Source organism: Nicotiana tomentosiformis, chromosome 1, assembly GCF_000390325.3.
Source record: "Nicotiana tomentosiformis chromosome 1, ASM39032v3, whole genome shotgun sequence".
In the NCBI taxonomy this organism is placed as follows: domain Eukaryota; kingdom Viridiplantae; phylum Streptophyta; class Magnoliopsida; order Solanales; family Solanaceae; genus Nicotiana; species Nicotiana tomentosiformis.
Genome location: NC_090812.1, coordinates 31,051,608 through 31,078,332, shown reverse-complemented (window position 1 = coordinate 31,078,332; position 26,725 = coordinate 31,051,608). Strand labels below are relative to the sequence as shown.

General features: G+C 38.2%; 1 protein-coding gene across 2 annotated transcripts; it reads right to left on the bottom strand.

Annotated features, from left to right (window-relative positions):
* Nucleotides 1-19,725: 19,725 nt before the first annotated feature.
* Nucleotides 19,726-26,003, bottom strand: LOC104116787 (ATP-dependent Clp protease proteolytic subunit-related protein 3, chloroplastic). Of its 2 annotated transcripts, none has more exons than XM_009627724.3 (10): nt 25,632-26,003; nt 25,385-25,486; nt 24,270-24,392; nt 23,178-23,237; nt 22,567-22,663; nt 22,337-22,410; nt 21,852-21,905; nt 21,689-21,772; nt 21,424-21,543; nt 19,726-20,120 (listed from the first exon to the last, which is right to left on the bottom strand). In XM_009627724.3, the coding sequence occupies exons 1-9, from the start codon at nt 25,914-25,916 to the stop codon at nt 21,448-21,450; spliced, it is 975 nt and encodes a 324-aa protein (XP_009626019.1). In that variant the 5' UTR covers nt 25,917-26,003; the 3' UTR covers nt 19,726-20,120; nt 21,424-21,447. The 2 variants fall into 2 exon arrangements, with proteins under 2 accessions (XP_009626019.1, XP_070036398.1); XM_070180297.1 differs by having other exon boundaries at nt 20,048-20,110; nt 21,415-21,543.
* Nucleotides 26,004-26,725: the final 722 nt, after the last annotated feature.

Sequence of the window (26,725 nt, the reverse complement as noted above, 5' to 3'; positions counted from 1 at the left end):
TGTGCACTGAATACTGACTGCCCAAAGTAAGGCATAATAGGACCGTGACTCCTTGAAGCACCAGGAGATACATGAAGTGCTGAATGAAATGGTCTGGTAGGATGACCCCTACAAAATTACCCCTGCCTCCAGACGAGGCACCACTGAAACCACCGAACTAACAAGGCCTCTTATCAGACCTCTGCCCTTTCTCCTGTGCAAGAACTATTTCGATCCTCCTGGCAACATTAGTAGTCGCCTGAAAAGAAATTTCACTTCCGGTCTCTTTGGCCATTTAAAGCCTGATAGGGTGAGTGAGTCCCACAATAAACCTTCTCACTCTCTCTCCCTTAGTAGGTAGTAAAAGGAGAGCATGATGGGCCAAATCCAGAAAACAGGACTCATACTGAGTAATAGTCATACCGCCCTATTTTAAACGCTCAAATTACTTGCGAAATTCCTCTCTCAGTGTGATAGGGAGGAACTTCTCCAAAAATAGCTGAGAGAACTGCTCCCAGGTAAGTGCAGGTGATCCGACTGGTCGGGTCAATGTATAATCTCTCCACCACCTCTTGGCGGAACCCGTCATCTAAAATACAGCAAAATCAACCCCTTTAGTCCCAACTATACCCATGTTCCGCAGCACCTCATGGCAGTGTTCAAGATAATCCTGTGGGTCCTCAGAAGGTGTACCATCGAAGTGAACTGGAAAGATCTTGGTAAACTTATCCCGTCTCAATAAGGCCTCAAAAGACATGGCGGGCCTATCACTGGTCTGTGCCGCAATAACTGGCTGAACTACCCCAACTAGCGGGGCTGCTGGAGCCTGAGTCTGGGGAGCCATCTGCTCCAAAGCGGGAGTAGTGGGAGTTTGTGCTCCTCCCACAGCCTGTGAGACGGCTGGTGCCACTGAAAATGTACCATTCTGGGCCACACCCTCCATAAGACTCACCAATCAGACTAGAGCATCTTGAAGAACTGGAGTGATTATGAATCCTTTCGGGACCTGAACTGGTCCAACTGGTACATTCTAAATTGGGACCTCCTCCTGAAGGTCTACCTGAGGTTCTACAACAGGTGCAGCTGCTCGAGCTCTAGACTGAGCTCTACCTCGGCCTCGACCTCTACCCTTGGCCATAGTTGCCACCGGGGGTTCTGGTCCCTGTCCATCGGTAGAGGTATTACGTGTTCTCACCATCTGCGAGAGAATAAGAGTAGAATGGTTCAGTCATCGATGATAGAATAAAATCGCACGACAGAATAAGAAAGAAGTGATATTGTTCCTAAACTTCATAGCCTCTGAGAGATAAGTACAGACGTCTCCTTACCAATCCTTCAGACTCTATTAAGCTTGCTCGTGACTCGTGAGACCTATGTAACCTAGTACTTTGATACCAACTATCACGCCCTGAAATTCCCTTCTTCGGACCGTGATGGCGCCTAATATTTCACTTGCAAGGCAAGCCAACGTTAGAATAATATTAACCAATTTTTAAACAATTTTTAAATTATTAATAATCAAGGAAACAAAGCGGAAGCAAAGTTTGAAATATAGTGAAATAATCCATAAAATAATGGTGTCTAAATACCATCCCAGAATTAGTGTCACAAGTGCACGAGCTTCTAGAATAAATACAAATAAAGGTTTGAATAAAATAAAGATGTTTGGGAATAAACACACAGCTAAGGTAAAATAGACAGGGACTTCAGAACTGCGGACGCCATGCAGTTATACCTCAAGTCTCCTCTGGTAGCTGAAATCCGAGCAAGTCTATGGTACGCCGCTGGGACCAACTCCAAAATCTGCACAAGAAGTGCAGAGTGTGGTATCAGTACAACCGACCCCATGTACTGGTAAGGGCTGAGCCTAACCTCGACAAAGTAGTGACGAGGCTAAGGCGGTTCACTTACATTAACATGTACGCAATATTAATAACAACCATAAATAATAAAAATAAATTAGATAACTCATTTATAATAACTGAAGCCAACCCAGCAGTCATAATCCATTATTAGTTCAACCAATTCTGTTGCAGCGTGCAACCCGCCTCACAATATATTCACATTCAATTCTGTTGCATCGTGCAACCCGCTCTCCCAATATTTTCCTTTTAATCAAGTCTAGCATATATTTATTTCAATCAAGTATATATATATAGACTTTTAAATAAACCTGTTGCGGCGTGCAATCCGATCCCCCAATATTGACTTTTCAATAAGTCTATTGCGGCGTGCAATCTGATCCCCCAAATATTGACTTCTAATAAGTCTGTTGCGGCATGCAATCCGATCCCCCAATATTGACTTTTAATAAGTCTGTTGCGACGTGCAACCCGATCCTCCAATATTAACCTTTTAATAAGTCTGTTGCGGCGTGCAACCCGCTCCTCCAATACATCCATTTCAATCAATTCTTATAGAAGAAATTTTTTTAATAAATGCAACAATTAATATAAAATTATAAGACAACAAGCATACAACAATTATGATTTAATTATGAAAGAAACAATGACAAATAGCAAATTATTATAAAAATCAGGGAGAAAATAGGCAGTTTAATATTTAATATGCTAAATGTCAAATAACAATTAAAACACATAATTCAAATAGCATGTAACAATTAATGCAGGAATTCAAGAATTAATATTTGACAAAGAATAAGAGAGAAATAATTATTATAATAATTAATTTATGATTAAAAATAATTTATGATTTTTCAAGTAAGCAGGCAAACAATTAATTTGATGACATATAGACACTCGTCACCTCGCCTATACGTCGTTCACATGCAATTCACATAACAAATAATTTAAGGGTTCTATTCCCTCAAGTCAAGGTTAACCCCGACACTTACCTCGCTTTGTAAATTTCAATCAATTACTCAACCACAACTTTTTCTTTTAAATTTGCCTCCGAAAGCTTCAAATCTATTCACAACAATACAATATATTCAATACTAATCATAGGAATTAATTCCATATGAATTTACACATTTTCGGATAAAATTCGAAATTCATTAAAATATTCGACAGTGGGACCCACATCTCAAATCCCGAAAAAAACTCACGAAATCCGAACACCCGTTCCGATGCGAGTTCAACCATATAAAATTTGTCCAATTCCGATATCAAATGGACCTTCAAATCTAAATTTTTCGTTTTTGAAAAGTTTTACAAAAATTCCAATTTTCTGCATCTAAATCCGAAATAAATGATGAATATAGACATGGATTTGTGAAATATAATAAATTTTAGTTAAAGAACACTTACCCAATTCAAAGTCGTGAAAATCCCCCTTGAAATCGCCCAAATCCGAGACTTGAAACTCAAAAATGAGTAAAAATGGCGACTTACGAATTTATGGGCTCTGCCCAGTTATTTTCGCATCTGCGAACAAAAGTTCCGCATTTGCGATGCCAGGCTGCCAGGTGAAGTTCCGCATCTGCGGACACTCCTGTCGCACCTGCGACATCGGCTTTTGCGCAAAAAGGCCGCATCTGCAAAGACCCCAGGCCAGCCCAGTCCCGCATCTGCGATGGAAGGCTTGCTTCTGCGAGCTCGCACCTGCGGTCAAAAATGCGCAGGTATGATTACACCAGAACCCAAAATTTCAGATTTTGCGTAAGTTCAATTCTTGTTCCGATTTCGATTCGAATCATACTTGGGGTACTCGGGACCCCGTCTGAATATACCAACAAGTCCCGTAACATAATACGGACTAACTCGGGGTCTAAAATCACGTCAAACAACACTAAAATTATAATTCACACCCCGATTCGAACTTTGAGTTTTAAACTTTCAATTTGCAAATCTCGTGCCAAAACATATTAAATGAATCCAGAATTACTTAAAATTTGGCACGCAAGTCATAAATGATATAACGGAGATGTTCAAATTTCCAGAATCGGATTCCGGCTCCGATATCAAAAAGTTAACCTCGTGGTCAAACTTGGAAATCTTTAGCCTTTAAATTACTAGTTTCCGTTAAATGATCATAACTTGAGGTAGGGACCTCCAAATTAAATTTCGGGCATATGCCCAAGTCTCAAATCACGATACGGAGCTACCGGAACTGTCAAAATACTGATCCGGGTCTGTTTGCTCAAATTGTTGACCAAAGTCATCTCAGTTGAGTTTTAAGGCTCTATTTCACATTTTAATCCATTTTTCACATGAAACTTTCCGGAAAATTGTACGGACTGCGCACGCAAGTCGAGAAATAATAAATGGTGCTTTTCGAGGTCATAGAACACAGAATTACTTATTAAATTTAAAGATGACATTTTGGGTCATCACAGTTTTTGTTATTTCAAACAAATATTTTTTTGTCATTTTTATTTTTGAAAATATGTTCATGCTTGAATATGATTAAAAAAATTCAGTATCATGGGAAAATTAAACTAGAGCAAAGTAAAATATTTTTTGTGTAACAAAAAAAAGAATAGTGACTTTTGAGTAATGAACACAAAGTTAAATAATTTTTACATAACAAAAAAAAAGTGACTTTTGGGTAACAAACACAAAAGTTCAATGACCATGGATAAAATCAATTTGAATTGCTATATAAATTACCACGAACCCGTAGCATGAGAACAGTATTGTGGTGGAATTTACTATTGTAATGACCCAACCGGTCATTTTAACTTTTAGAACCCCGTTTCCTAAAATAAAACTTCTCGTATGTGCTTTTAATGATTATTGACTTGCAGGGATGGTTGGTTCGGGATTTGAAAGCGTTTGGGTTAAAATCGGGACACTTGGTTCCTTAAGTTAGCCTTAAAAGGGCAAGTTTGACTTTGGTCAATATTTTGAGAAAACGACGGTTCCAATAGCTCACTATGTTGATTTTGGACTTAGGAGCGTGTTCGAAATTTTATTTGGAAGTCCGTAGTTAAATTAGGCTTGAAATGGCTAAAACAAGAATTTAAGTTTAGAAGTTTGACCGGGGAGTTGACTTTTTGATATCGGGGTAGAAATCTAGTTTCGAAAATTTTCATAGCTCCATTATGTCATTTATGACTTGTGTGCAAAATTTGAGGTCAATCCGCCTTGAATTGATAGGTTTCGGTACATAATGTAGAAATTAAAAATCTTAAGTTTCATTAAGCTTGAATTAGGAGATGATTCGTGATTTTAGCATTGTTTGGTGTGATTTGAGGGTTCAACTAAGTTTGTTTGATATTTTGGGACTTGTTGGTATAATTGGTCGAGGTCCCGAGGGGCTCGGGTGAGTTTCGGACGACTAACGGATCACTTTTAGCCTTTGAAACACTACTGATAACTGCTGGTATTTTCTTCTGGTATCCTTATACGCGATCGCGTAAGTTGGTCTGCGATCGTGTAGAGTAATTTAGGCAGATGTGAATTTGTTCTACGCGATCACGTAAATGGGCGCGTAGGGTTAATTTGGGCAGGTGGGAATTTGTTCACTGCGATCGCGTGGACACGTCCGCGATCACGTAGGATTGGCCAGTGTGTATCGCGATCGCGTGTCATTGTTTGCGATCGCGTGGGGGAAACTTGAGAGGAAGCTGGGCCACGCGTTGTGCTATGCGATCGCGTGAAGAGGGATGCGATCGCGTAGAGTCGGAACCTGGTGCATCGCGATCGCATGGGACTTGATGCGATTGTGTAGGGTTAATGTTTGGGCAGAAAAATTTGAACTACGCAATCGCATGAGGAAGTTCGCGATTGCGTAGAAGAAATCACTGGGCAGAGAGTTTAAGTTTTGAAAATGGGATTTTTTTAACGATTTGGAGCTCGGATTTAGGCGATTTTTGGGAGATTTTCAGAGAAAATAACGGGGTAAGTGTTCTTAACTCAATATTGGTTATATTACCCGAATCCATCACTATTTTTATCATTTAATTGGTGAATTGAGTTGGAAAAGTTTGAAAACCCTCTTCAATAGATTTGAGAATTTGAGGGACGAATTTTTAGCGGAATTTAGTGATTTTGGTATGGGTAGACTCGTGGTAGAGTGGGAGTTCATATTTCGTAACTTTTACCGGATTTCGAGAAGTGGGTCCCACGAACGAATTTTTAATTAATTTTGGAATTTTTATTTAAAATGTAGTATTTTCTTATAGAGCTGATTCCTATAATTTTTAGTGATTGTATCGAATTATTTTGGCTAGATTCGAACAAGACAGAATTGGATAATCGTGGAAAGGGCCTTCTAGTGGATTAAATTGGAGCAATACGAGGTAAGTCTCTTATCTAATCTTATGAGGGGAAATTACCCCATAGGGATTAAATTGAATAATTATTGCTAATTGCGGGGGCTACGTACGCACGAGGTGACGAGAGTCCGTGCGTAGCTACTATTAATGCTAAAGTCCGGGTAGTTTAGGACTCAAAGCATGAATTACTTGTGTAAATTGTATTCCTTGTTTAATTAATATTAAATGATATATATGAATATATTGTGCATTGTTATATAAAGATATTAAAGAATAAAAATCTCATATGCTTGATTTTCTATTTAAATTAATTAATTGTCAAAAGAAATTGTTCTTCCTCCCGAATTTATCCTATAATAAATATACTCTCCTTCCGGAGGCACATAAGAAAATGTCCTCCTTTCTTGTGGAGCGGCCCGAACGCCTCGGCAGGATAGATGCATCTATGGATCGTGCCGCACGTCCCTCGGCAGTGTACACGACACTCTGGATCGGGTCGTACGTCCTCGGCAGAAATCCTGCTTAGTAATAATAATTACATGATACTTTAATAGTTTATTTCAGCTTGCGAAGCTAATTGATAAATTGGAGAATCCTTGAAATTTAATGAATTATTATTCCTGCTTGTTAAGGAATTATTTGTTATTCCTGTAAATGAGATTAATTGATAAATTAGAAATTATTTTAATTGAAGGAATTTAATTAATATATTGACAATTGTTGCATTTGAATGAATTTGATTATTTACGCTGGTTAAATAAATTATTGTAAATTCTGTGAATCATGCTGATTTAGATATTCTAGTTGTATTTCAATAATTAATATTGACTCATAGTGAGTGTCAAAGTCGGCCATCTCGTCTCTACCACTTCGAGATTAGACTTGATACTTACTGGGTACACGTTATTTACGTACTCATACTACACTTGCTGCACTGATTGTGCAGGAACAGAGGCAAGTACTAGTGGGGGACCTATCATCTTACACCCACGTTATCCAGGGGCATAGTGGTGAGCTGCCTTTTTGAGCCGTTCTGTAGTTACTAGTGTCTCTCCTTGTATTTTTTTTTATTCTGTCTATTTTTATTTCAGACAATATTTGAGATTTTGTATAATCTACTAGATACTCATACACTTGTGATACCAGGTCTTGGCACACACATTGGTAGAATTTGGTATTTTATTATTTTTCTTGATTTTAAATTTTATCAATGTATGCTTAATTTATTAGTTGGCTTGCCTAGTTGTAGTGTTGGGCGCCATCACGGCCTATAGGTGAAATTGGGTCGTGACAACATGGTATCAAAGCACTAGGTTCACATAGGTCTCACAAGTTATGAGCAGACCTAATAGAGTCTTGCGGATCAGTACGGAGATGTCTGTACTTATCTTCGAGAGGCTATAGGGTGTTAGTAAACTACCTTTCTTCATATTCCATCGTGCAATTAATGTAGTACTAAATATCCTTCTCTTATTCTCTCACAGATGGTGAGAACGTGCTCGAATGAGGCTCCAGACCAGGGAAGAGCTACTCCCCCAGTTGCTAGAGGCAGAGGGAGGGCTCCAGGCCGTGGTAGAGTGCGAGGGCGTCCCAGGACTATTCCAGTTATGCCGCCAATGGGTCCAGCAGAGAAATCCATTGTTGAGGAACAGGATGAGGTGCCTATGGCAGAGCCAGCTCCGGTGGATTTCACATCTGCACCGGGATTTCAGGATGTCATGGGTCGTATGCTGCGGTTCATGGACAATATGACTCAGGCCGGTTTATTTCCGACAGACCCAGCCACATCTCAGGCGGGCGGAGGAGCACAGACCCCTACCGCGCAAGCTCATGGACAGGAAGCTGCTGTATATCATACCCAGGGTGCACTACTCGTGGGTGGAGCCCAACCAGTGGCAGCAGCTACACCTGAGCCCAGGCCAGCTGTAGCTGCTGATCCTCAGAAACTATTGGACAAATGGACTAGACTACATCCTCCTATATTTAGGGATGAGCGACATGAGGATCCACAGGACTTCATTGATCATTGCAGGGACAGACTGCACAACATGAGGATATTGGAGTCTCATGGGGTAGACTTTGCTACTTTTTAGCTAGAGGGCAGAGCTCATAGATGGTGGCAGCCTAAGTGTCTGGCCCTGGGGAACTGAATACCCATCGAAGAGTTGTTACGAGTGCGGGGATCCCAGTCACATGCGGAGATTTTGCCCCAGGATTTGGGGTAGACCAGTACAGTAGGGTCAGCAGCCTATGCTTACCAGACCAGTTGCTCCACCAGTAGTCCGACCACCAAGAGGTGGAGGACAGGTGGGTAGGGGACGTCCTAGAGGTGGAGGTCAGCCAGGCGGAGGCCAACCAATTGGCAATCCAGCTCGATTCTATGCTTTTTCGGCTAGACCAGATACAGAGACCTCAGATGCTGTGATTATAGGTATTATTTCTGTTTACGGCAAAGATGCCTCAGTATTATTTGATCCAGGATCCACGTATTCATATGTGTCATCTCTATTTACTCCATTCCTAGGTGTTTCTCGTGAGTCCTTGAGTACTCCTGTTTATGTGTCCACTCCTATAGGCGATTGTGTTATTGTGAACCGGATCTACCGATCTTGTATTATTACATTCAGTGGTTATGAAATTAGAGCAGATCTCTTATTGCTCGAGATGACCAATTTTGAAATTATTCTGGGTATGGACTGGTTATCTCCATATCATGCTATTCTAGATTGTCATGCCAAAACTGTTACCTTGGCTATTCCATCTTTGCCTAGGCTGGAGTGGAAGGGTTCGTCGGTTAGTTCATTTAATCAGGTTATTTCTTTTATAAAGGCTCAACACATGGTTGAGAAGGGTTGTTTAGCTTATCTAGCTTATGTTCGGGATACCACCGCAGAGACTCCGGCTATTGATTCAGTGCCTGTAGTTCGGGAGTTCTCCGATGTATTTCCTTCAGATCTTCCAGGTATGCCACCTGATCATGATATTGATTTCTGTATTGACTTGGCTCCAGATACTCAGCCTATATCTATTCCAATGTATTGCATGGCTACGAAAGAATTGAAAGAGTTAAAAGAACAGCTTGAAGAGCTACTAGCCAAATGGTTCGTTAGACCGAGTGTATCGCCTTGGGGTGCACCAGTATTATTTGTAAAAAAAAAAGATGGCACAATGCGAATGTGTATTGATTATCGCTAATTGAACAAAGTTACTATTAAGAACAAGTACCCGTTGCCACGTATTGATGACCTATTTGACCAGTTGCAGGGTGCTAGGGTGTTCTCTAAGATCGACTTGAGGTTGGGGTATCATCAGTTGAAGATTCGAGATTCGGATGTTCCAAAAACTACTTTCCGTACTAGATATGGTCATTATGAGTTTCTGGTAATGTCTTTCGGTTTAACTAATGCCTCGGCAACTTTTATGGATCTGATGAACAGGGTATTCAGGCCATATATTGATTCATTTGTCATTGTCTTCATTGATGACATTTTGATCTATTCGCGCAGTAAAGAGAAGCACGAGCAGCATATGAGAGTAGTGCTTCAGACATTGCGTGAACAAAAGCTATATGCTAAGTTCTCCAAATGTGAGTTCTGGCTAGAATCTATAGTATTTTTTAGGCATATTGTATCGGGTGATGGTATTAAGGTTGATCCCAAAACGATTGAGGCAGTTCAGAATTGGCATCGTCCCACTTCGGCGACTGAGATCAGGAGTTTTCTGGGTTTAGCAGGTTATTATCATCGATTCGTGGAAGGTTTTTCATCTATTGCAGCTCCTTTGACCAAATTAACCCAGAAGGGTGCTCCGTTCCGATGGTCCGATGATTGTGAGGTGAGCTTTCATAAGCTCAAGACAACATTGACCACAACACCAGTGTTAGTGTTGCCTTCCGGTTTGGGGATGTATACAGTATATTGGGATGCTTCACGCGTTGGCTTGGGTTGTGTATTGATGCAGGAAGGGCGAGTTATTGCATATGCTTTACGTCAGCTGAAGCCCCACAAAAGGAATTATCCGGAACATGATTTGGAGTTAGCTGTGATTGTTCACGCTCTTAGATTTGGAGGCATTATCTTAATGGGGTGTCTTGTAAAATTTACACCGATCATCATAGTTTGCAGCATTTGTTCAAGCAGAGGGACCTAAATTTGAGGCAGCGCAGATGGCTGGAGTTACTAAAAGATTATGATATTACTATCCTATATCATCCAGGTAAAGCAAATGTAGTTGCAGATGCCTTAAGTAGAAAAGCGGAGAGTATGGGTAGTTTGGCTTTCATTTCAGCGGAAGAGAGGACATTAGCTTTGGATATCCAGTCCTTGCCAACAGACTTGTGCGACTAGATATTTCAGAGCCCAACCGAGTTCTTGCATGTGTCGTAGCTCAGTCTTCACTATTTGAGCAGATCAAGGCTCGCTAGTATAATGACCCACACTTAATGGTTCTTCGAGAAATGGTACTACGAGGTGGTGCCAAGGAAGTTACTATTGGTGCAGATGAAGTTCTGCGACTCCAGGATCGTCTATGTGTTCCTAATGTTGATGAATTGAGGAAAACGATCCTGGAGGAGGCACACAGTTCTCGGTATTCTATTCATCCAGGTGCTACGAAGATGTATCGTGACTTGAGGCAGCATTATTGGTGGCGACGAATGAAAAAGGACATAGTTGAGTATGTAGCTAGGTGTCTAAATTGCCAGCAAGTTAAATATGAGCACCAGAGGCCAGGAGGCCTACTTCAACAGATGACTATACCAAAATGGAAGTGGGAACGTATCACTATGGATTTTGTAGTTGGGTTGCCGCGGACCTTGCGGAAGTTTGATGCAGTTTGGGTCATTGTCGACAGGTTGACCAAGTCGGCACACTTTATTCCTGTTGTGACTATGTATACTTCAGAGATGTTGGCCCAGATTTATATTCAGGAGATAGTTTGATTGCACGGTATGCCAATTTATATCATATCAGATAGAGGCTCTCAGTTTACTTCACATTTCTGGAGAGTAGTACAGAGTGAATTAGGGACCCGTGTAGAGCTCAGCACAGCCTTTTATCCGCAGACCGACGGGCAGTCAGAGCGAGAAATTCATATTTTGGAGGATATGCTCAGGGCATGTGTGATTTACTTTGGAGGTCAGTGGGATCGTTTCCTGCCTTTGGCCGAGTTTGCTTATAATAACAGTTACCAATCCAGCATCGAGATGGCTCCATTTGAGGCTTTATATGGCCGTCGATGCCGTTCACCTATCGGATGGTTTGAGCCCGGTGAGGCTAAGTTATATGGTATTGATATGGTAAAGGATGCCTTGGAAAAGTTAAAGTTGATTCAGGAGCAACTTCGTACAGCACAGTCAAGACAGAAGAGTTACGCGAATCAGAAAGCGCGTGATTTATCATTTATGGTAGGTGAAAGAGTTCTCTTGAAGGCTTTGCCGATGAAGGGAATTATGAGATTCGGGAAGAAGGGCAAGTTGAGCCCATGGTTTATAGGCCCATTTGAGGTGTTGAGACGAGTTGGAGAGGTTGCTTATGAGCTTGCATTACCTTCCAGTCTATCGGGAGTTCATTCAGTTTTCCATGTATCTATGCACCAGAAGTATCATGCCGACCTATCACATGTGTTGGACTTCAGCACAGTTCAGCTAGATAAGAGTTTGGGTTATGAAGAAGAGTCATTTGCTATTGTTGATAAACAAGTTCGCCAGTTGAGGTCCAAGAGGATTTCTGCAGTAAAAGTCCAGAGGAGGGGCCAACCAGTCGAAGAAGTGACTTGGGAGACCGAGGAAGACATGCGGAACAGATATCCACACTTATTCAGCACTCCAGGTACAACTCTAAACCTGTTCGAGGATGAACGTTTGTTTAAGAGGTGGAGAATGTAATGACCCAACCGGTCATTTTATCTTTTAGAATCCCGTTCCCTAAAATAAATCTTCCCGTATGTGCTTTTAATGATTATTGACTTGCGGGGATGGTTGGTTCGGGATTTGGAAGCGTTTGGGTTGAAATCGGGACACTTGATTCCTTAAGTTAGCCTTAAAAGGGCAAGTTTGACTTTGGTCAACATTTTGAGAAAACGACCCCGAAATCGGGATTTGACGATTCCAATAGCTCTGTATGGTGATTTTGGACTTAGGAGCGTGTTCGGAATTTTATTTGGAAGTCCGTAGTTAAATTAGGCTTGAAATGGCTAAAACAAGAATTTAAGTTTGGAAGTTTGACCGGGGAGTTGACTTTTTGATATCGGGGTCGAAATCCAGTTCCGAAAATTTTCATAGCTCTGTTATGTCATTTATGACTTGTGTGCAAAATTTGAGGTCAATCGGACTTGAATTGATAGGTTTCTGTACATAATGTAAAAGTTGAAAATCTTAAATTTCATTAAGCTTGAATTGGGAGATGATTCATGGTTTTAGCATTGTTTCGTATGATTTGAGGGTTCGACTAAGTTCGTTTGATGTTTTGGGACTTATAACTGCTCGTATTTTCTTCTGGTATCCTTTTGGCTCGGGTGAGTTTCGGACGACTAACGGATCACTTTTGGCTTTTGGAACACTGCTAATAACTGCTCGTATTTTCTTCTGGTATCCTTATATATGATCGCGTAAGTTGGTCTGCAATCGCGTAGAGTAATTTAGGCAGAGCTGGATTTGTTCTACGCGATCGCGTGAATAGGGTTGCGATCGGTAGGGTTAATTTGGGCAGCTGAGAATTTGTTCACTGCGATCGCGTGGACACGTCCGTGATCGCGTAGGATTGGCCAGTATGTATCGCGATCGCGTGTCATTGTTTGCGATCGCGTAGGGGAAACTTGAGAGGAAGCTGGGCCACGCATTGTGCTACGCGATCGCGTGAAGAGGGATGCGATCACGTAGATTCGGAACCTGGTGCATCGCGATTGCGTGGGACTTGATGCGATTACGTAGAGTTAATGTTTGGGCAGAAAAATTTGTGCTACGCAATCGCGTGAGGAAGTTCACGATCGCACAGAAGAAATCACTGGGCAGAGAGTTTAAGTTTTTTTATTTTTAACGATTTGGAGCTCGGATTTAGGTAATTTTTGGGAGATTTTCAGAGAAAACAATGGGGTAAGTGTTCTTAACTCAATATTGGTTATATTACCTGAATCCATCACTGTTTTTATCATTTAATTGGTGAATTGAGTTGGAAAAGTTTGAAAACCCTCTTTGATAGATTTGAGGATTTGAGAGACGAATCTTTAGCGTAATTTAGTGATTTTGGTATAGGTAGACTCGTGGTAGAATGGGCGTTCATATTTCGTAACTTTCGCCGGATTCCGAGACGTGGGTCCCACGGACGAATTTTTAATTAATTTCAGAATTTTTATTTAAAATGTAGTATTTTCTTATAGAACTGATTCCTATAATTTTTAGTAATTGTATCGAATTATTTCGGCTAGATTCGAGCCAGACAGAGTTGGATAATCGTGGAAAGAGCCTTCTAGTGGATTAAATTGGAGCAAGACGAGGTAAGTCTCTTGTCTAATCTTGTGAGGGAGAAATTACCCCATAGGGATTAAATTGAATAATTGTTGCTAATTGCGGGGGCTACGTATGCACGAGGTGACGGGAGTCCGTGCGTAGCTACTATTAATACTAAAGTCGAGGTAGTTTAGGACTCAAAGCATGAATTACTTGTGTAAATTGTATTCCTTGTTTAATTAATATTAAATGATATATATGAATATATTATGAATTGTTAGATAAAGATATTAAAGGATGAAAATCTCATATGCTTGATTTTCTGTTTAAATTAATTAATTGTCAAAAAAAATTATTCTTCCTCCCGAATTTATCCTATAATAAATATACTCTCCTTCCGGAGGCACATAAGAAAATGTCCTCATTTTTTGTGGAGCGGGCCGAACGCCTCGGCAGGATAGATGCATCTATGGATCGTGCCGCACGTCTCTCGGCAGTGTACACGACACTCTGGATCGGGTCGTACGTCCTCGACAGAAATCGTGCTTAATAATAATAATTACACGATACTTTAATAGTTTATTTCAGCTTGCGAAACTAATTGATAAATTGAAGAATCCTTGAAATTTAATGAATTATTATTCCTGCTTGTTAAGGAATTAATTGTTATTCCTGTAAATGAGATTAATTGATAAATTAAAAATTATTTTAATTGAAGGAATTTAATTAATATATTGAGAATTGTTGCATTTGAAGAAATTTAATTATTTACGCTGGTTAAATAAATTATTGTAAATTCTGTGAATCATGCTGATTTAGATATTCTAGTTGTATTTCAATTACTAATATTGACCCATAGTGAGTGTCAAAGTCGATCATCTCGTCTCTACCACTTCGAGATTAGGCTTGATACTTACTGGGTACACGTTATTTATGTACCCATACTACACTTGCTGCACTTTTTGTGCAGTAACAGAGGCAAGTACTAGTGGGGGACCTATCGCCTTACACCCACGTTATCTAGGGACATAGTGGTGAGCTGCCTTTCTGAGCCGTTCTGCAGCTACTAGTGTCTCTCCTTGTATTTTTTCATTCTGTCTATTTTTATTTCAGACAGTATTTGAGGTTTTGTATAATCTACTAGATGCTCATACACTTGTGACACCAGGTCTTGGCACACATATTGGTAGAATTTGGTGTTTTATTATTTTTATTGATTTTAAATTTTATAAATGTATGCTTAATTTATTAGTTGACTTGCCTAGTTATAGTGTTGGGCGCTATCACGACCTTATAGGTGAAATTGGGTCGTGACAACTATTTACTCCCCAAGCTAATTAGAAAAGATTATAGAGGGGAGTTGTTGTTTTTTTTTTTTTTTGAAGGCACTCAAATTTGCTGCTTCACAGTTTCTGTAGCTCTGCTAGCTTTACCATAAAGAAAACATAAAGCCTTTAAACAAAAGTCTTTCTCTAATTGAAGAGGCTTTGACAATATGTTAGGCGTATAGAATAGTATATTTTGATGTGTCATTTTCTATTGGAGAATTATAACGAGGAGCTAAATTTTGAAAAGAAAATTTATATATAACGAATAAGGATCATTAGGGCGTGTCTATTAGCGAACAGAAATCAAATTGAACAAATGCAATTCATAAATTTCATTCAGCAAATGCAACTTAAAAAATGCATTAGGCATATGCGGTATCAAACAATGTGATTATGGCTGGTAGCTTTTGTCTATTCTTTCTGTTATGTTTTATCCTTAAATCACATTCTATAAATGCGTTATGTCCATGAGGAATATTAACAGAGAAATCAGACGTCAATGACGGATCGCTGAGTGTACTAGCACACACTGTTAATGTTCATGAAAGATGGTAGTTAAAAACAAAAATAATCAAATAACAAAGTCAATGATAATAATATAAAACAAAAGGCAAGAGTGTATTCTCAGTCTTCCACCCTCTCTTGTGTGCATGCTCAATCACAATTTGTACGTTCTGTTATATCCTGTGTATATCTCTTCCTCCCTCCCCTTCATCGTCCTATGTATTTCTCTTCTCTTCTCTAGTTCTCTTCCCCTTTTCAATTATAGTGCCATGACAAATTGACAATGAAGGGTTGTCCTCTAATTGGCCAGCTATGCAACCCATTGCGGCAAAGCACGGGTGTTCAAACACTCTTTCTCTTTTGCCCAAATTTCGAAATAGAGGACAGTTGATGTTTATAAAACTTACTAGTATGGATAGCCGCGCAGTATGTCGGGCGGCAGAGTTAGAATATCATTATGGATTAAACTCAAAAAATTTGGTTCAAATTTTATATTTTTTTTAATAATTTATTGGATATGTATAAAATATTATTTTAGAACTCCAATAACTTAAAAGGATTGAAATTTATAACTCATAAGTTTTAAATCTTGGTTGTGGCTCTGAGTATGCTAAACATTTGAGCTTTTTTATAAATGAACTCTTGTATGAGAGTCCATCACCAAATAGCATGAGTAAATTTTTGCTTAACTTGTATATATTTTTTAAAATAGTAGTGCATAGGTTCTCCGACAATTCTATCTTCCGTTTATAGAACAGTACCATTTATGATTTTGACACATATAATAGGGGTGTTCAAAACCGAAGCGAAACCGAAAATCGAACCGAAACCGAAGCTTAATGGCTTATTGGTATCGGGTTAACGGTTTAACGGACGGGGAACAGATTGAATTTTTTTATTAACGGCTTATTCGGTTTGGGGGCGGATTATTCAATTTTCTTAACAGATAATCCGTTAACCCGTTAAGAATATATATATATATATATATATATATATATATATATATATATATATATATATATATATATATATATATATATCAAAAACCCTTTCACTTCTTCCAATACTCTATCTCTAAGTTCTAACGCCTAATTCCTAAATAATCAGAACCCTAATGCCTAAACTTCAGCCGCAGCCACCAGCAGAATTATGGTTCTCTTTATTCGACCATAATTCAACCAGCTTCAATAGAAATTCAACCAGCACTCCAGCAGCCACCCGCAATACTCTATCTCGTCGACTTCCAGCACTCTATCTTAGTGCCCTAGTATGAAGAGCAAGCTCATATTTTTGCTTTTTAAAATTGTAAATATGGCTCTGGCACAGTCTTTGTGTTAATTATTAATATATTGTTACCTTTCTAAGAGAAATAAACAAGAAACAAAGGGAAGGATCGCACATTTATTGTAATTTTGCTTCGTTTGTGCTATGAATATATTAATAAAAGCTTAGATACCATTATATTTAATGAGCTAAACTACTGAAATTGTTCCTTTGCATCTAAACCCAAGCAATCACATAGTTATCTCAATGAAATTTGATATCCTTGTATGATCCATGTTATAGCTAGCAAGAGTTACAGTGGCATATCCATTAGAACTACTTTTTCCTTAATTACATCATATCATAGTCTGCTTTGGGATGTAATGTAGACTACAATGTGTTCTATTTTTTCACTCTACACCACATCACACACTACATCATTCTTATGTAGGCGTTAACATGCATGTATGTCTGGACTCAATGTGTAATTTTCTATACTGAATTTGTATGCTAGGCGGTCAACAAACAATTAACGCACGCAATATAGATTGAATTAGGCCGATAAACCGCCCGATAAGAGCTAAACCGATACCAATCCGTCCGATATCTTATCGGGTGACTAACGGATTAATACATTTAAAAGCCGATAACCGTTAAGCCAAACCGTTAAGAGTAATTAACCGCCCAATCCGCCCGATAAGCAACCCTAACATATAATTAGCATTAATATAAGAATAATTTAACTAAGTAATCTCTTATATCTTCATTTTGGGACTTATAAATTTTATTTTTAAGCAAATCAATAAATATGTGCATTTCTTCATTGAATTTTACGATTCATCCTCAAACGATTGGAGGCTGAAGGAAAATGAGTAACAGGACAAGCATTTTAAGTTTTTCCATATTCAAAACAGGTAGTGAACTCCATAGCAGCTATTGTGGATTTCCTTTGTCGTTTGAATATTTTTATAATACAAATCCTAGCATTGGAACATAGCAGGAAGTTACTAGTTTGCTAATTAAACTGAAAAATATAAATAAAGCTCAGGCACTCACATGGCCAAAGAAAGTAATATAGTTACTGCAAATGGCTGCACGTTTCAAGGAAGTCTTAAAAAGAAATGGTGAAAATTTGAGTTAAAAGGTTTTTCAAGCTTATCTAGTATAAAATCAACCACATTTAAATTATACGTTGATATTTCAATGAAACTAAGCATCTATTATAAAAAATATATCTACTAAATAATCTTGTTATTATTTAATTCTTGTGTTATAATCCTCGTAGTATAATTTGGATATAATTTTTGTGTGAACCAAACGATCCCTAAAATAAAACTTTTTTATAATCCCATGAGCAACAGTGGAATAAATCTACATAGTGAGGTATTTATCTAGAGTTTAGTTTTTAATCCTTTGAATGTTAATCTAATGAGGTCCTTTGCTGATGATGGTGTAAGGGCACATTTTTCAAAGTTTTCTTTTGCTAATTGAGAATCAGAGAAAAAAGCACAGTTAAAATTGGGGCAGAATACATAAACAGCGCCCATATTTTTCACTCACTTTAACTCAACTCACGACCTATTGTCCACCTCAACTCTATTCAAAGTGTTCCAATTAAGCACTTATTGCTGACATGTCACAACATGTGTTTCAAAACAAAATTGAGCGCGTGAATGAATGAAGAGTTTGGTGTTCCCAAACAAACCAACGCCTTACCGTCATCCTCTACTGCTACACCACCACGTCCACGTCGACATAGTCGGAAAATCTTTTTCACTGCTGAAATTTGAAAAAATAAAAAGCTAAAGGAAAGGGTAGAAGGAACACAGGAATAAATGAGAAAAGTTTATGGCCGGAACCAAATCTACCCGCACCATTTTTTCCGACAAGCCACGAACAACAAGAATCGTGCAAAGGCTCACGCCTAGGTAGTGGGTTCATTAGCATCTTTCATGGCATAATTGCCCCTAACAACTGGTGATAAGTTCTTAGAAGATGACAATTATGTTCTTATCCAAAGAATTCGAATTAGGAGTTTATCAAATAGCCAATCAATCTCAACAAATAACCAACAAAATTTTAATTTCTCCAGTTGAAAAAGAGATTCCGCGGACATATTTTCCGGCCAAAATCTTTTTCTACCTCATTTTCCAAGCCAACTTTTGATGGCTCTTCTTCCACATAGCTTTGATTTTTTGGAGACAAAGAGCGAAAGTGGGAGGATTAGAGAGGATATACATTGAGGTGTTTTATCTTAGAGAGAAGAAAGAGACGGGAAGATAGAGAGAGAAGTGGGATGGGTTGAAGAAGAATAGAAAGGCAAGGGAGAGGAATGTAGTGACATGTCATTTTTTCCGACATGTCTCTTTCTAATTGGTTGCATCTCACACGCTTTTATTTTTGCACAAAATTTTTAACTAGGGTTTGATTGGGACACTTTGAATAGAGCTGAGGTAAAGTGCCTAAGTGAAATATATGGCCATTTAAGGGGCTGTCTATGTATTCTGCTTAAAATTGGAAAGCTCATCCAATTAATGACGTGCCACTTGGCATTTAGATGGTAAATTAGCTTTTGACGCTAAGCAAAAGCATGACGACATGTAAAGAAAAAAACTGGCGTAACTGAGTCCAAAGCAGAAGGGTAAAATAGTCCAAACACAAAACTATTTCTGAAGCGGCTACAGTAAGATTAATTCTTTATTGACCAATCATATTGTCCAATTGTATGTCAAATGACTTAAATACCCATAGATGAAGCAGGCATGTTGACCTTGAGGCGTTTGCTATTCCCACTTATTAAGTAGTAGTAATAATAATTATTGTTATGGGAACCCCTTAAAAATAAATACTGTACATTTAATGAGTTCATGCTGGTTTTGAGATATTATTCATGCTTCCGTTTTCTTGAGTTGATCTGGTCTTCCTGGCTTCTTTAACCGACCCATTGCTTTCGCGTTATACTGCGAGTCTGTATACCAACAAGTCCACTCTTACATTGTGGGACGATTTTGTTTTGAAGTAAAACATCCAATCAAAGTTGCTGCCATTACCATTATACCATAGATGCCAAAGTATGGTGAATCCATCAATTTATAGTACTAGTAGTTATTATAAATCGAAACGTTATAGAATCGAGAGGATAGCCATCCCTCATAAAAATGCTATCTAATGATTGTGTAACTCACAAAATGTGGAATACATCAACGACAATTTTATACAAGGCTTTTATCCAAGCTAAACACCTATTCTTGGTTGCTATAAGAAGTATCCAATCATGACACTGTATAATCTTCAAGAGCTACAGCAAGTGCGTCCGTTTCAGGACTTGCTCAAACCAGAAAATTCTCATTCGGTAACTCTTTTCCTGTGAAATGAACTGGAACTTCACCCCTTGATGGTTGAAACACTTCTGTCAGTATCCCTGCCAATGAATAGCTAGAAGCTTAATAGGATAGCTGCTAATAAAGTCTCTAAAACAGCTTAATAGGATAACTGTTTCTCCAAAACATAGTCACTCAAAAATTAAAGAACTAAATGATTCCATGAGCCCCTCATACAATAATACAATGTACTCCATAGAGGATAAGAATGTCAATAACATTCGTGTATGGTCAACTGTTTCTCTTTGGAGAAAAGAACATGTGAGCGTCAACATCCGGATTGTGAAAACAGCGAATAAGAGAAGAAAAACTACTTAGTGAAATTAGTCGATTAACTGAAGCTCCTTAATAGGATTTTGTGCTACGAATAACAGTAGGTAATCATCTTTATAATTAAAGGTAAGAAGTTATTCGATACCTAAACAGAGGATGTCCTAAAGTATCCTATAGAATATTTATAGTATGTTCTTTATTTGAGTTCAATGCATCTAAATAGTATAACTTCTCTTGACATTCAACACACCCTTTCAAACTCAAGAGTGGGAAAATCAGCTTGACTTTCGTTGGGATTATGCCAATCATCAAAAGGAAAAGTCGTACTGGAATTCTTTGCTCTGATGTGTCAGGCTTGTCGTTGGCAACTGCACAATGACAGAAAGTGATTTTTGTAGTACACATGGAAATCAGTTTATTCGGAGTCACTAGAAAAAGGTATGGTTTTGCAAAATCTCTGACTCCATTAATGTAATTTGAAGGTGGCAAGACAATGACAAGATATGCAAAATTTAGAGTAGCGTCGGTCCACACAGAGCACAACGCTAATACAGTTATCGAACAGATGAAAAGGTGCCAATAGCTAAGAGAGGAGGTCGGTTGCCAGAAAAAAAATAAGGTAGAACAATCATTGAAAAGAAGAGTGCCGCCGATTAATGAGAGGAAGGTCGGCTGCCGGAGAGGGGCGGGGTTGGATGCCGAAAAGAAATTAAGACCAAAAATAACAGCTGGGCACGTTGCCCACCGGTAGCAGAAGCTGCTTAAATCTTTACCGAGATCGTAAAGACTCTGATACTATAAGAATCAAAATTGATAGGTAAGAAGTGCCCAAAACTATATAAAGCAACTTGCCTAACTCACACTCTCAAACAATATGGGAATTTTTAACACCCTGCGCACACCAAGGCTGGACACCAGAGCATGGATAGCATAAGATAAGAGCCCAACATTGGAAAACCTACCAACGTGAGAAAGCACTCCCGCCCTAGAGTCCTAGTTTATATAGACCTACTTTTTTATGTGTTATATTAACTTCCATTTACCTATAGAAAAGTCAAATAGAGATATTACCATTGCATTATATCTAGGAAGAAGCTAAATAGCATCAGCAACTTTGATCCCTGCATTCTTGTCCCACTGCTCTGGTGCAGAAACATCTGCCATGATCTGCTCTTGCCCACGCCAAAGAATCTGAAATCCAACAACAGGCGTTACTTAGAAAAGCACCTGTTAAACCTTAAGGTAAGAACAAATTGAATGGAGAGATATTTATTAACCCTGAATAACTTCACAAGACATTTAAGATATGACATAGTTGACATGATAAATTATTTACCTTATCAATGACGCCAAATTCTCTTGCTCTGGTAGCATCCATGTAAAATGGTCTTCTCATCACATTGGCAACAGTTTCTTCAGACTGGTAAGATACAACAGATGCTATTATGGCTTCTGCTGAATTACAAATGGACAACAGGTAAGAAATGGTCCCTACTCACATTTTCAGTGTGTTTTGCCAAAAGCTTGACAAGGGTGTCTCTGTTTATGATTACCTGCAAAAGAATTAGTCAGCAGATTAATCCCATTAGAACTTATTCAGGTTCACAAAGAGCTAATGCCTAAAAACGAGAGCTCGGGATGAGTTCATCCAGGGATAATTCAGTTTTAGGATGGAATTTTTCAATGAAGAGTTTTAAATTGATTTATTTTGAAAAATGTCCATCCTGTAGTGATTGTCTTTATACAATGATATTTTTCCCTAGGAGGAGGTTTACTTAGTTGTGCTAAACAGAAGGGAAGGCGAAACAATTCAACTAAATTTTAAATAAAAAACAAAATTATAAAACTAAATAATTTATTGATCAAAAATTTAATCGACAACCATCGTACTACAATAAAATTAAACACTCTAAAAATCACTACCCTGAAGGCAGATCTGTTTGTAGCTTAAATGAAAGATACTAAAAGAGGACATCCCACTAACCTCCTTTGCTCGGATGAAAACATCGCTGGCCGGCATTAATCCAGATGACGGCACGCGAGGCTGTTGAATCATGGCTGGAACAGAACATCAGCCAAATATCAGAAATCATTAAAAAGGTTAAAAATAAAAAGGAAAGAAAAACCATATTGTCAAAATTGTAAACAAAGAACAAGAAAACTTGTCACCACATGTTGTCAAAATTGTAAACAAAGAACAAGAAAACTTGATACCTTTGGCATGTGGCATCATAAACCTTTTGCCTTTACTACCAGCTGCAAGCAAGAGACACGCCTGACCGATGGCAGCACCAACTGCGACAGTGTGTATCTGCACAGGAAATTAACAACTTGACATATGCCAACAAAATCATAAATGGAACAGATTGAAATATGCTTTAAGTAGAACATGAAATTCAAATATCAATGTACTTCCTCTCAATAATAGACGCCTAGAGATTAAGGAAAAACAACTAACTAAACGAACATTGTCCCAATTAAGTTCGACACAAATACTGTAACTGACTTTGAACGAAGCCAAACTCTCATGCAGATACAGGAATATCATACAAATAACAAGAAAATATAATTCTTTGCCAGACAAATTTCAAGCGCAAACCATATGAATGATGATGCAAGGCAAAAAAGAAAACCAACTTATTTTTCAAGAAAATCAGATGTCAATAAGCCAATGTTGCCTTCTACTTGTCTAGTAAATTTGACTAAAGAAAAGAATGCCTAGATAAGAAACAATTCTAGGTTCTCATGCTAATTTAAATGGATACATCATAGCAAGAACTAGTTGCTGGTGCATAGAGGAGTTGAGTAATTCATGAGAAGCTTACCTCGTTTTTTAATTGCATCATGGCATCATAAATTGCAAAACCTTCTGTTTCCATACCAACCTATATTGATAAAAATATCCCAAGATCAGTTAATTAGAGCACAATATCAACCCAATACCCTACAACCATCAAGCACACAGACCAAGCAAACATGAAATTTAGAGTGAGAAGTCGTCATCAATCGTGCAATAAAGCTACTAAGTTTAACATCCCACGGACAGAAGAGCAATAAATATTGAAAATGGCAAATTATTAATTTCTTTATGTTTACTGACCATCCCAACCACGTGAACTACATGTAACTACATGTTCCCGTCCATCACGGTTGCAATTTTGAAACCTCTCAGAAATAGAGAAACAATTATCCATTCCTATTTACACAAAACATATTAAAAGAAAGCCACCTATATTTCGTGTAAGTTGTTCATCCAGAATAAATATACCAGATTGAGGCCAGGTGACTATAAAGAATGGGTATAGGCTAACTTTACTCCATTCCATATTTATTTTTCCTTCAATAAGAGTTCATAATTGTGGACCATCCTTATAAATTGTGACCAATTTTTTTTGCCTCATGTAATGAAGGCACTCCCTGCTCATTTTCTGTTTTATAGGACAACTTTGAAGTAGTGATCAACAAACGACAACATAAAGCGTGAGGCACAAAACTTTGAGTAAGTCAAAACTCCCGTCCTTGTGGTAACACATTAGTGAATTACAGCATGTTATATCCCGACATCATAAGAAGGTGTTTCTTTCATATTGTCGACCTTAACCTAAGAATGGGAAAGCCATGAGTCAATCGTTATAACCTTGTAAAATGTTATGAAACATCATTAAATCATCAAGTGTCGTCCAGGAAATTAGAGAAAAGCACATTTGATAGCTCAAAGTTGGTCAAAGTGTACGTATAACCACCTTATCATATCAAGATCTAAACGGAATATGCAGTAACAGCGACTAGGAAAATAATCAAATAAAACACACACTGCTTTTACTGCATTACCTAGCACCATTGCCACAAAGGAGAGACATAAAGACAGGGGGGGGGGGTGAGGGGGGTATTAAACATGACCCAAAAAGGAAACGCACTGTTTCACCATCATCACGGGTAGTCCCAGTAGAATTTATGTATAGATAAATTGGCTCTTTAGGATCCATCCACTGTAGGTACATCAACTCTGCAACAACTAACTCTGTGACTGCTGGCACCAACTGGAAAGAAACCATGATTAATTTGTGCTAGTGCAAAATTTAAAGAATACAGTGAACGTCTACCGGACTGCAATAATAAATTGCAAAGACAAGTTGCTGCAAACTAGACTAAATATTAAGGAACGTGAATGTCAATATATTTCTGTTTGCAAATTCTATTCCCAAAGCACCACAAAATATATCCCAGCAGGCCCAAACTTTGGCAAAACTAAAAGTAGTACATCAGATGGAAACTCCAAATAATCAAAACAAGTAGGTATCACAGTGTTCAGCTCTTAATTGAATAAATTAAATATGAAGCCTGACAAAACTGAAGAACAACTTTCGACTTCTCCATTTTAGAAAGTTTAGCTGCTAACAGAGGCACGTAGACCTTAGGTAGTCAGCCTACTACAAACAATTCGACACACCAAATAAAGCTGGTACCTCCAAGCCAAGTAACACTAGCAAAGACACATACATTGGCATGATATAATCGAAACATACTTTGGCATGTTGCATTGTGCAAATAGCAATAAATGATTTTTTACATGGTTCATTTTTTCTTTTACCACACTGTCTGATGGAAACCCAATAATCATGATCATCCTTGTCACCAGGACTTATAACAATGAACCTATGATGATAATTGTGAAAAAATATAGTGCATATATAGACGGGGGACCTTGGTATTATCCTCAAGGTGAGATAAAATTAACTTTTGATAAATTTAAATTTTTTAGTATAACTATAAGGGTCCAGTGACCTTTTCTTTAGTCTTCTTGAGAATAGTTACAAGAATGCAGGAATATGTTTCTCTTCAACAAAACAAACACAACAACAACTGCTTGTCAAACCCAAACAAGTTGGGGTCGGCCATATGAATCTTCACTAACCACGTCGCTGATGTTAGCCTTTTTTTTCAAATACCTACTTATGCCAAAACGTTGCAGAAGACACTAATAAGCACAAGGTAACTATGAAAAGATCTTATGTCTAAGAAGATGACATACCGGCATGCCAATATAAACTATTCTACCATGGAGCAACAGTGAGGGTAAGTCTGGTGGAGGTCTCCTCGGTCTGTGCTCATTGTATGATACTGATCTCTCCACCTAATTCAAATAGCAAAATACACACAGAGAAAACAAAACCAATCAGAAAATAATACAAGTTCAACAACAAAGGCTTAAAGAAACCTGATTAACTGTTTTACATATAATTAATGACACTAAAACAGAAGAGAAGAAAATTATATACCTGAGCAGGAGTAGCCATGAGCTTAGGGGAGTCGTAAATATCCAAAAAAGGCGGCATATCAGAATTTTGAGGCCGAGTGAAGAGTGCTTCTGGATTATTTGCAGCAACAGATGCAAGCTTATTGAGAAATGGGTCCTTAGGGTTCAGCGGAGGCATCGGAATCTTTGTACTGCTATTGCTATTGGCTGCACAGAGAACGCTAAAACTACGCCGTTTTAGCGGAGACGATGATGTTGAAGTACATGGTACTGAGGACGCCATGGGCAACTGTAAGTAGGTGGCCATTATTTTTCTTTTTTCGAATTTTTTATGCTTTTTATCTCTTCCAATGGAAGCTTGCAAGGAGAAGACTTTTGATGAGGATGTGAAATTTGGATAGTGTGACTCGAACAGGTCGGGTCATAAGAGCCCTGACCAGCCCATTCTAAACTGTTTGTCGTTAAACGGGAATGGGCTTATAAAATCTAAACATTTTTAGTTGTGTTATAAATATATTATATTATGGATATTCATTTATTACTCAGTTGTAAATAAATTTTCTGAAAAAGTTTATCTATATGAGACTCCGTCGTGAATATGTTTATCTATTTAGTACTCTATTGGAAATAAGTCTCGTGAAGAAGTTTATCCTTTCGGTACCCTATTATGGATAAACATCACCCCCAGTAGAAGATTATCTATATATGGTACAATGAGCTTATCCTTTCAGTACCCCGTTATGGATAAATATCATATCCGGTAGAAGATTATCTATATCTAGTACAATGAGCTTATCCTTTCGGTACCCCATTATGGATAAACATTACCCCAGTAGAAGATTATCTATATCTGGTATAATGAGCTTATCCTTTCGGTACTCTATTATGGATAAACATTACCCCCAGTAGAAGATTATCTATATCTAGTATAATGAGTTTATCCTTTCGGTACTCCGTTATGGATGAACATTACCCCCAATAGAGGATTATTTATATCTGGTACAATAGCAGCTTACACAGTAGCTTGCAGAAGCAGCTTACACAACAGCTTGCTTTCTTCTATAAATAGAGGAGATTTCAGTTCATTATGTACATAAGTTTGAAATTTGAATAATA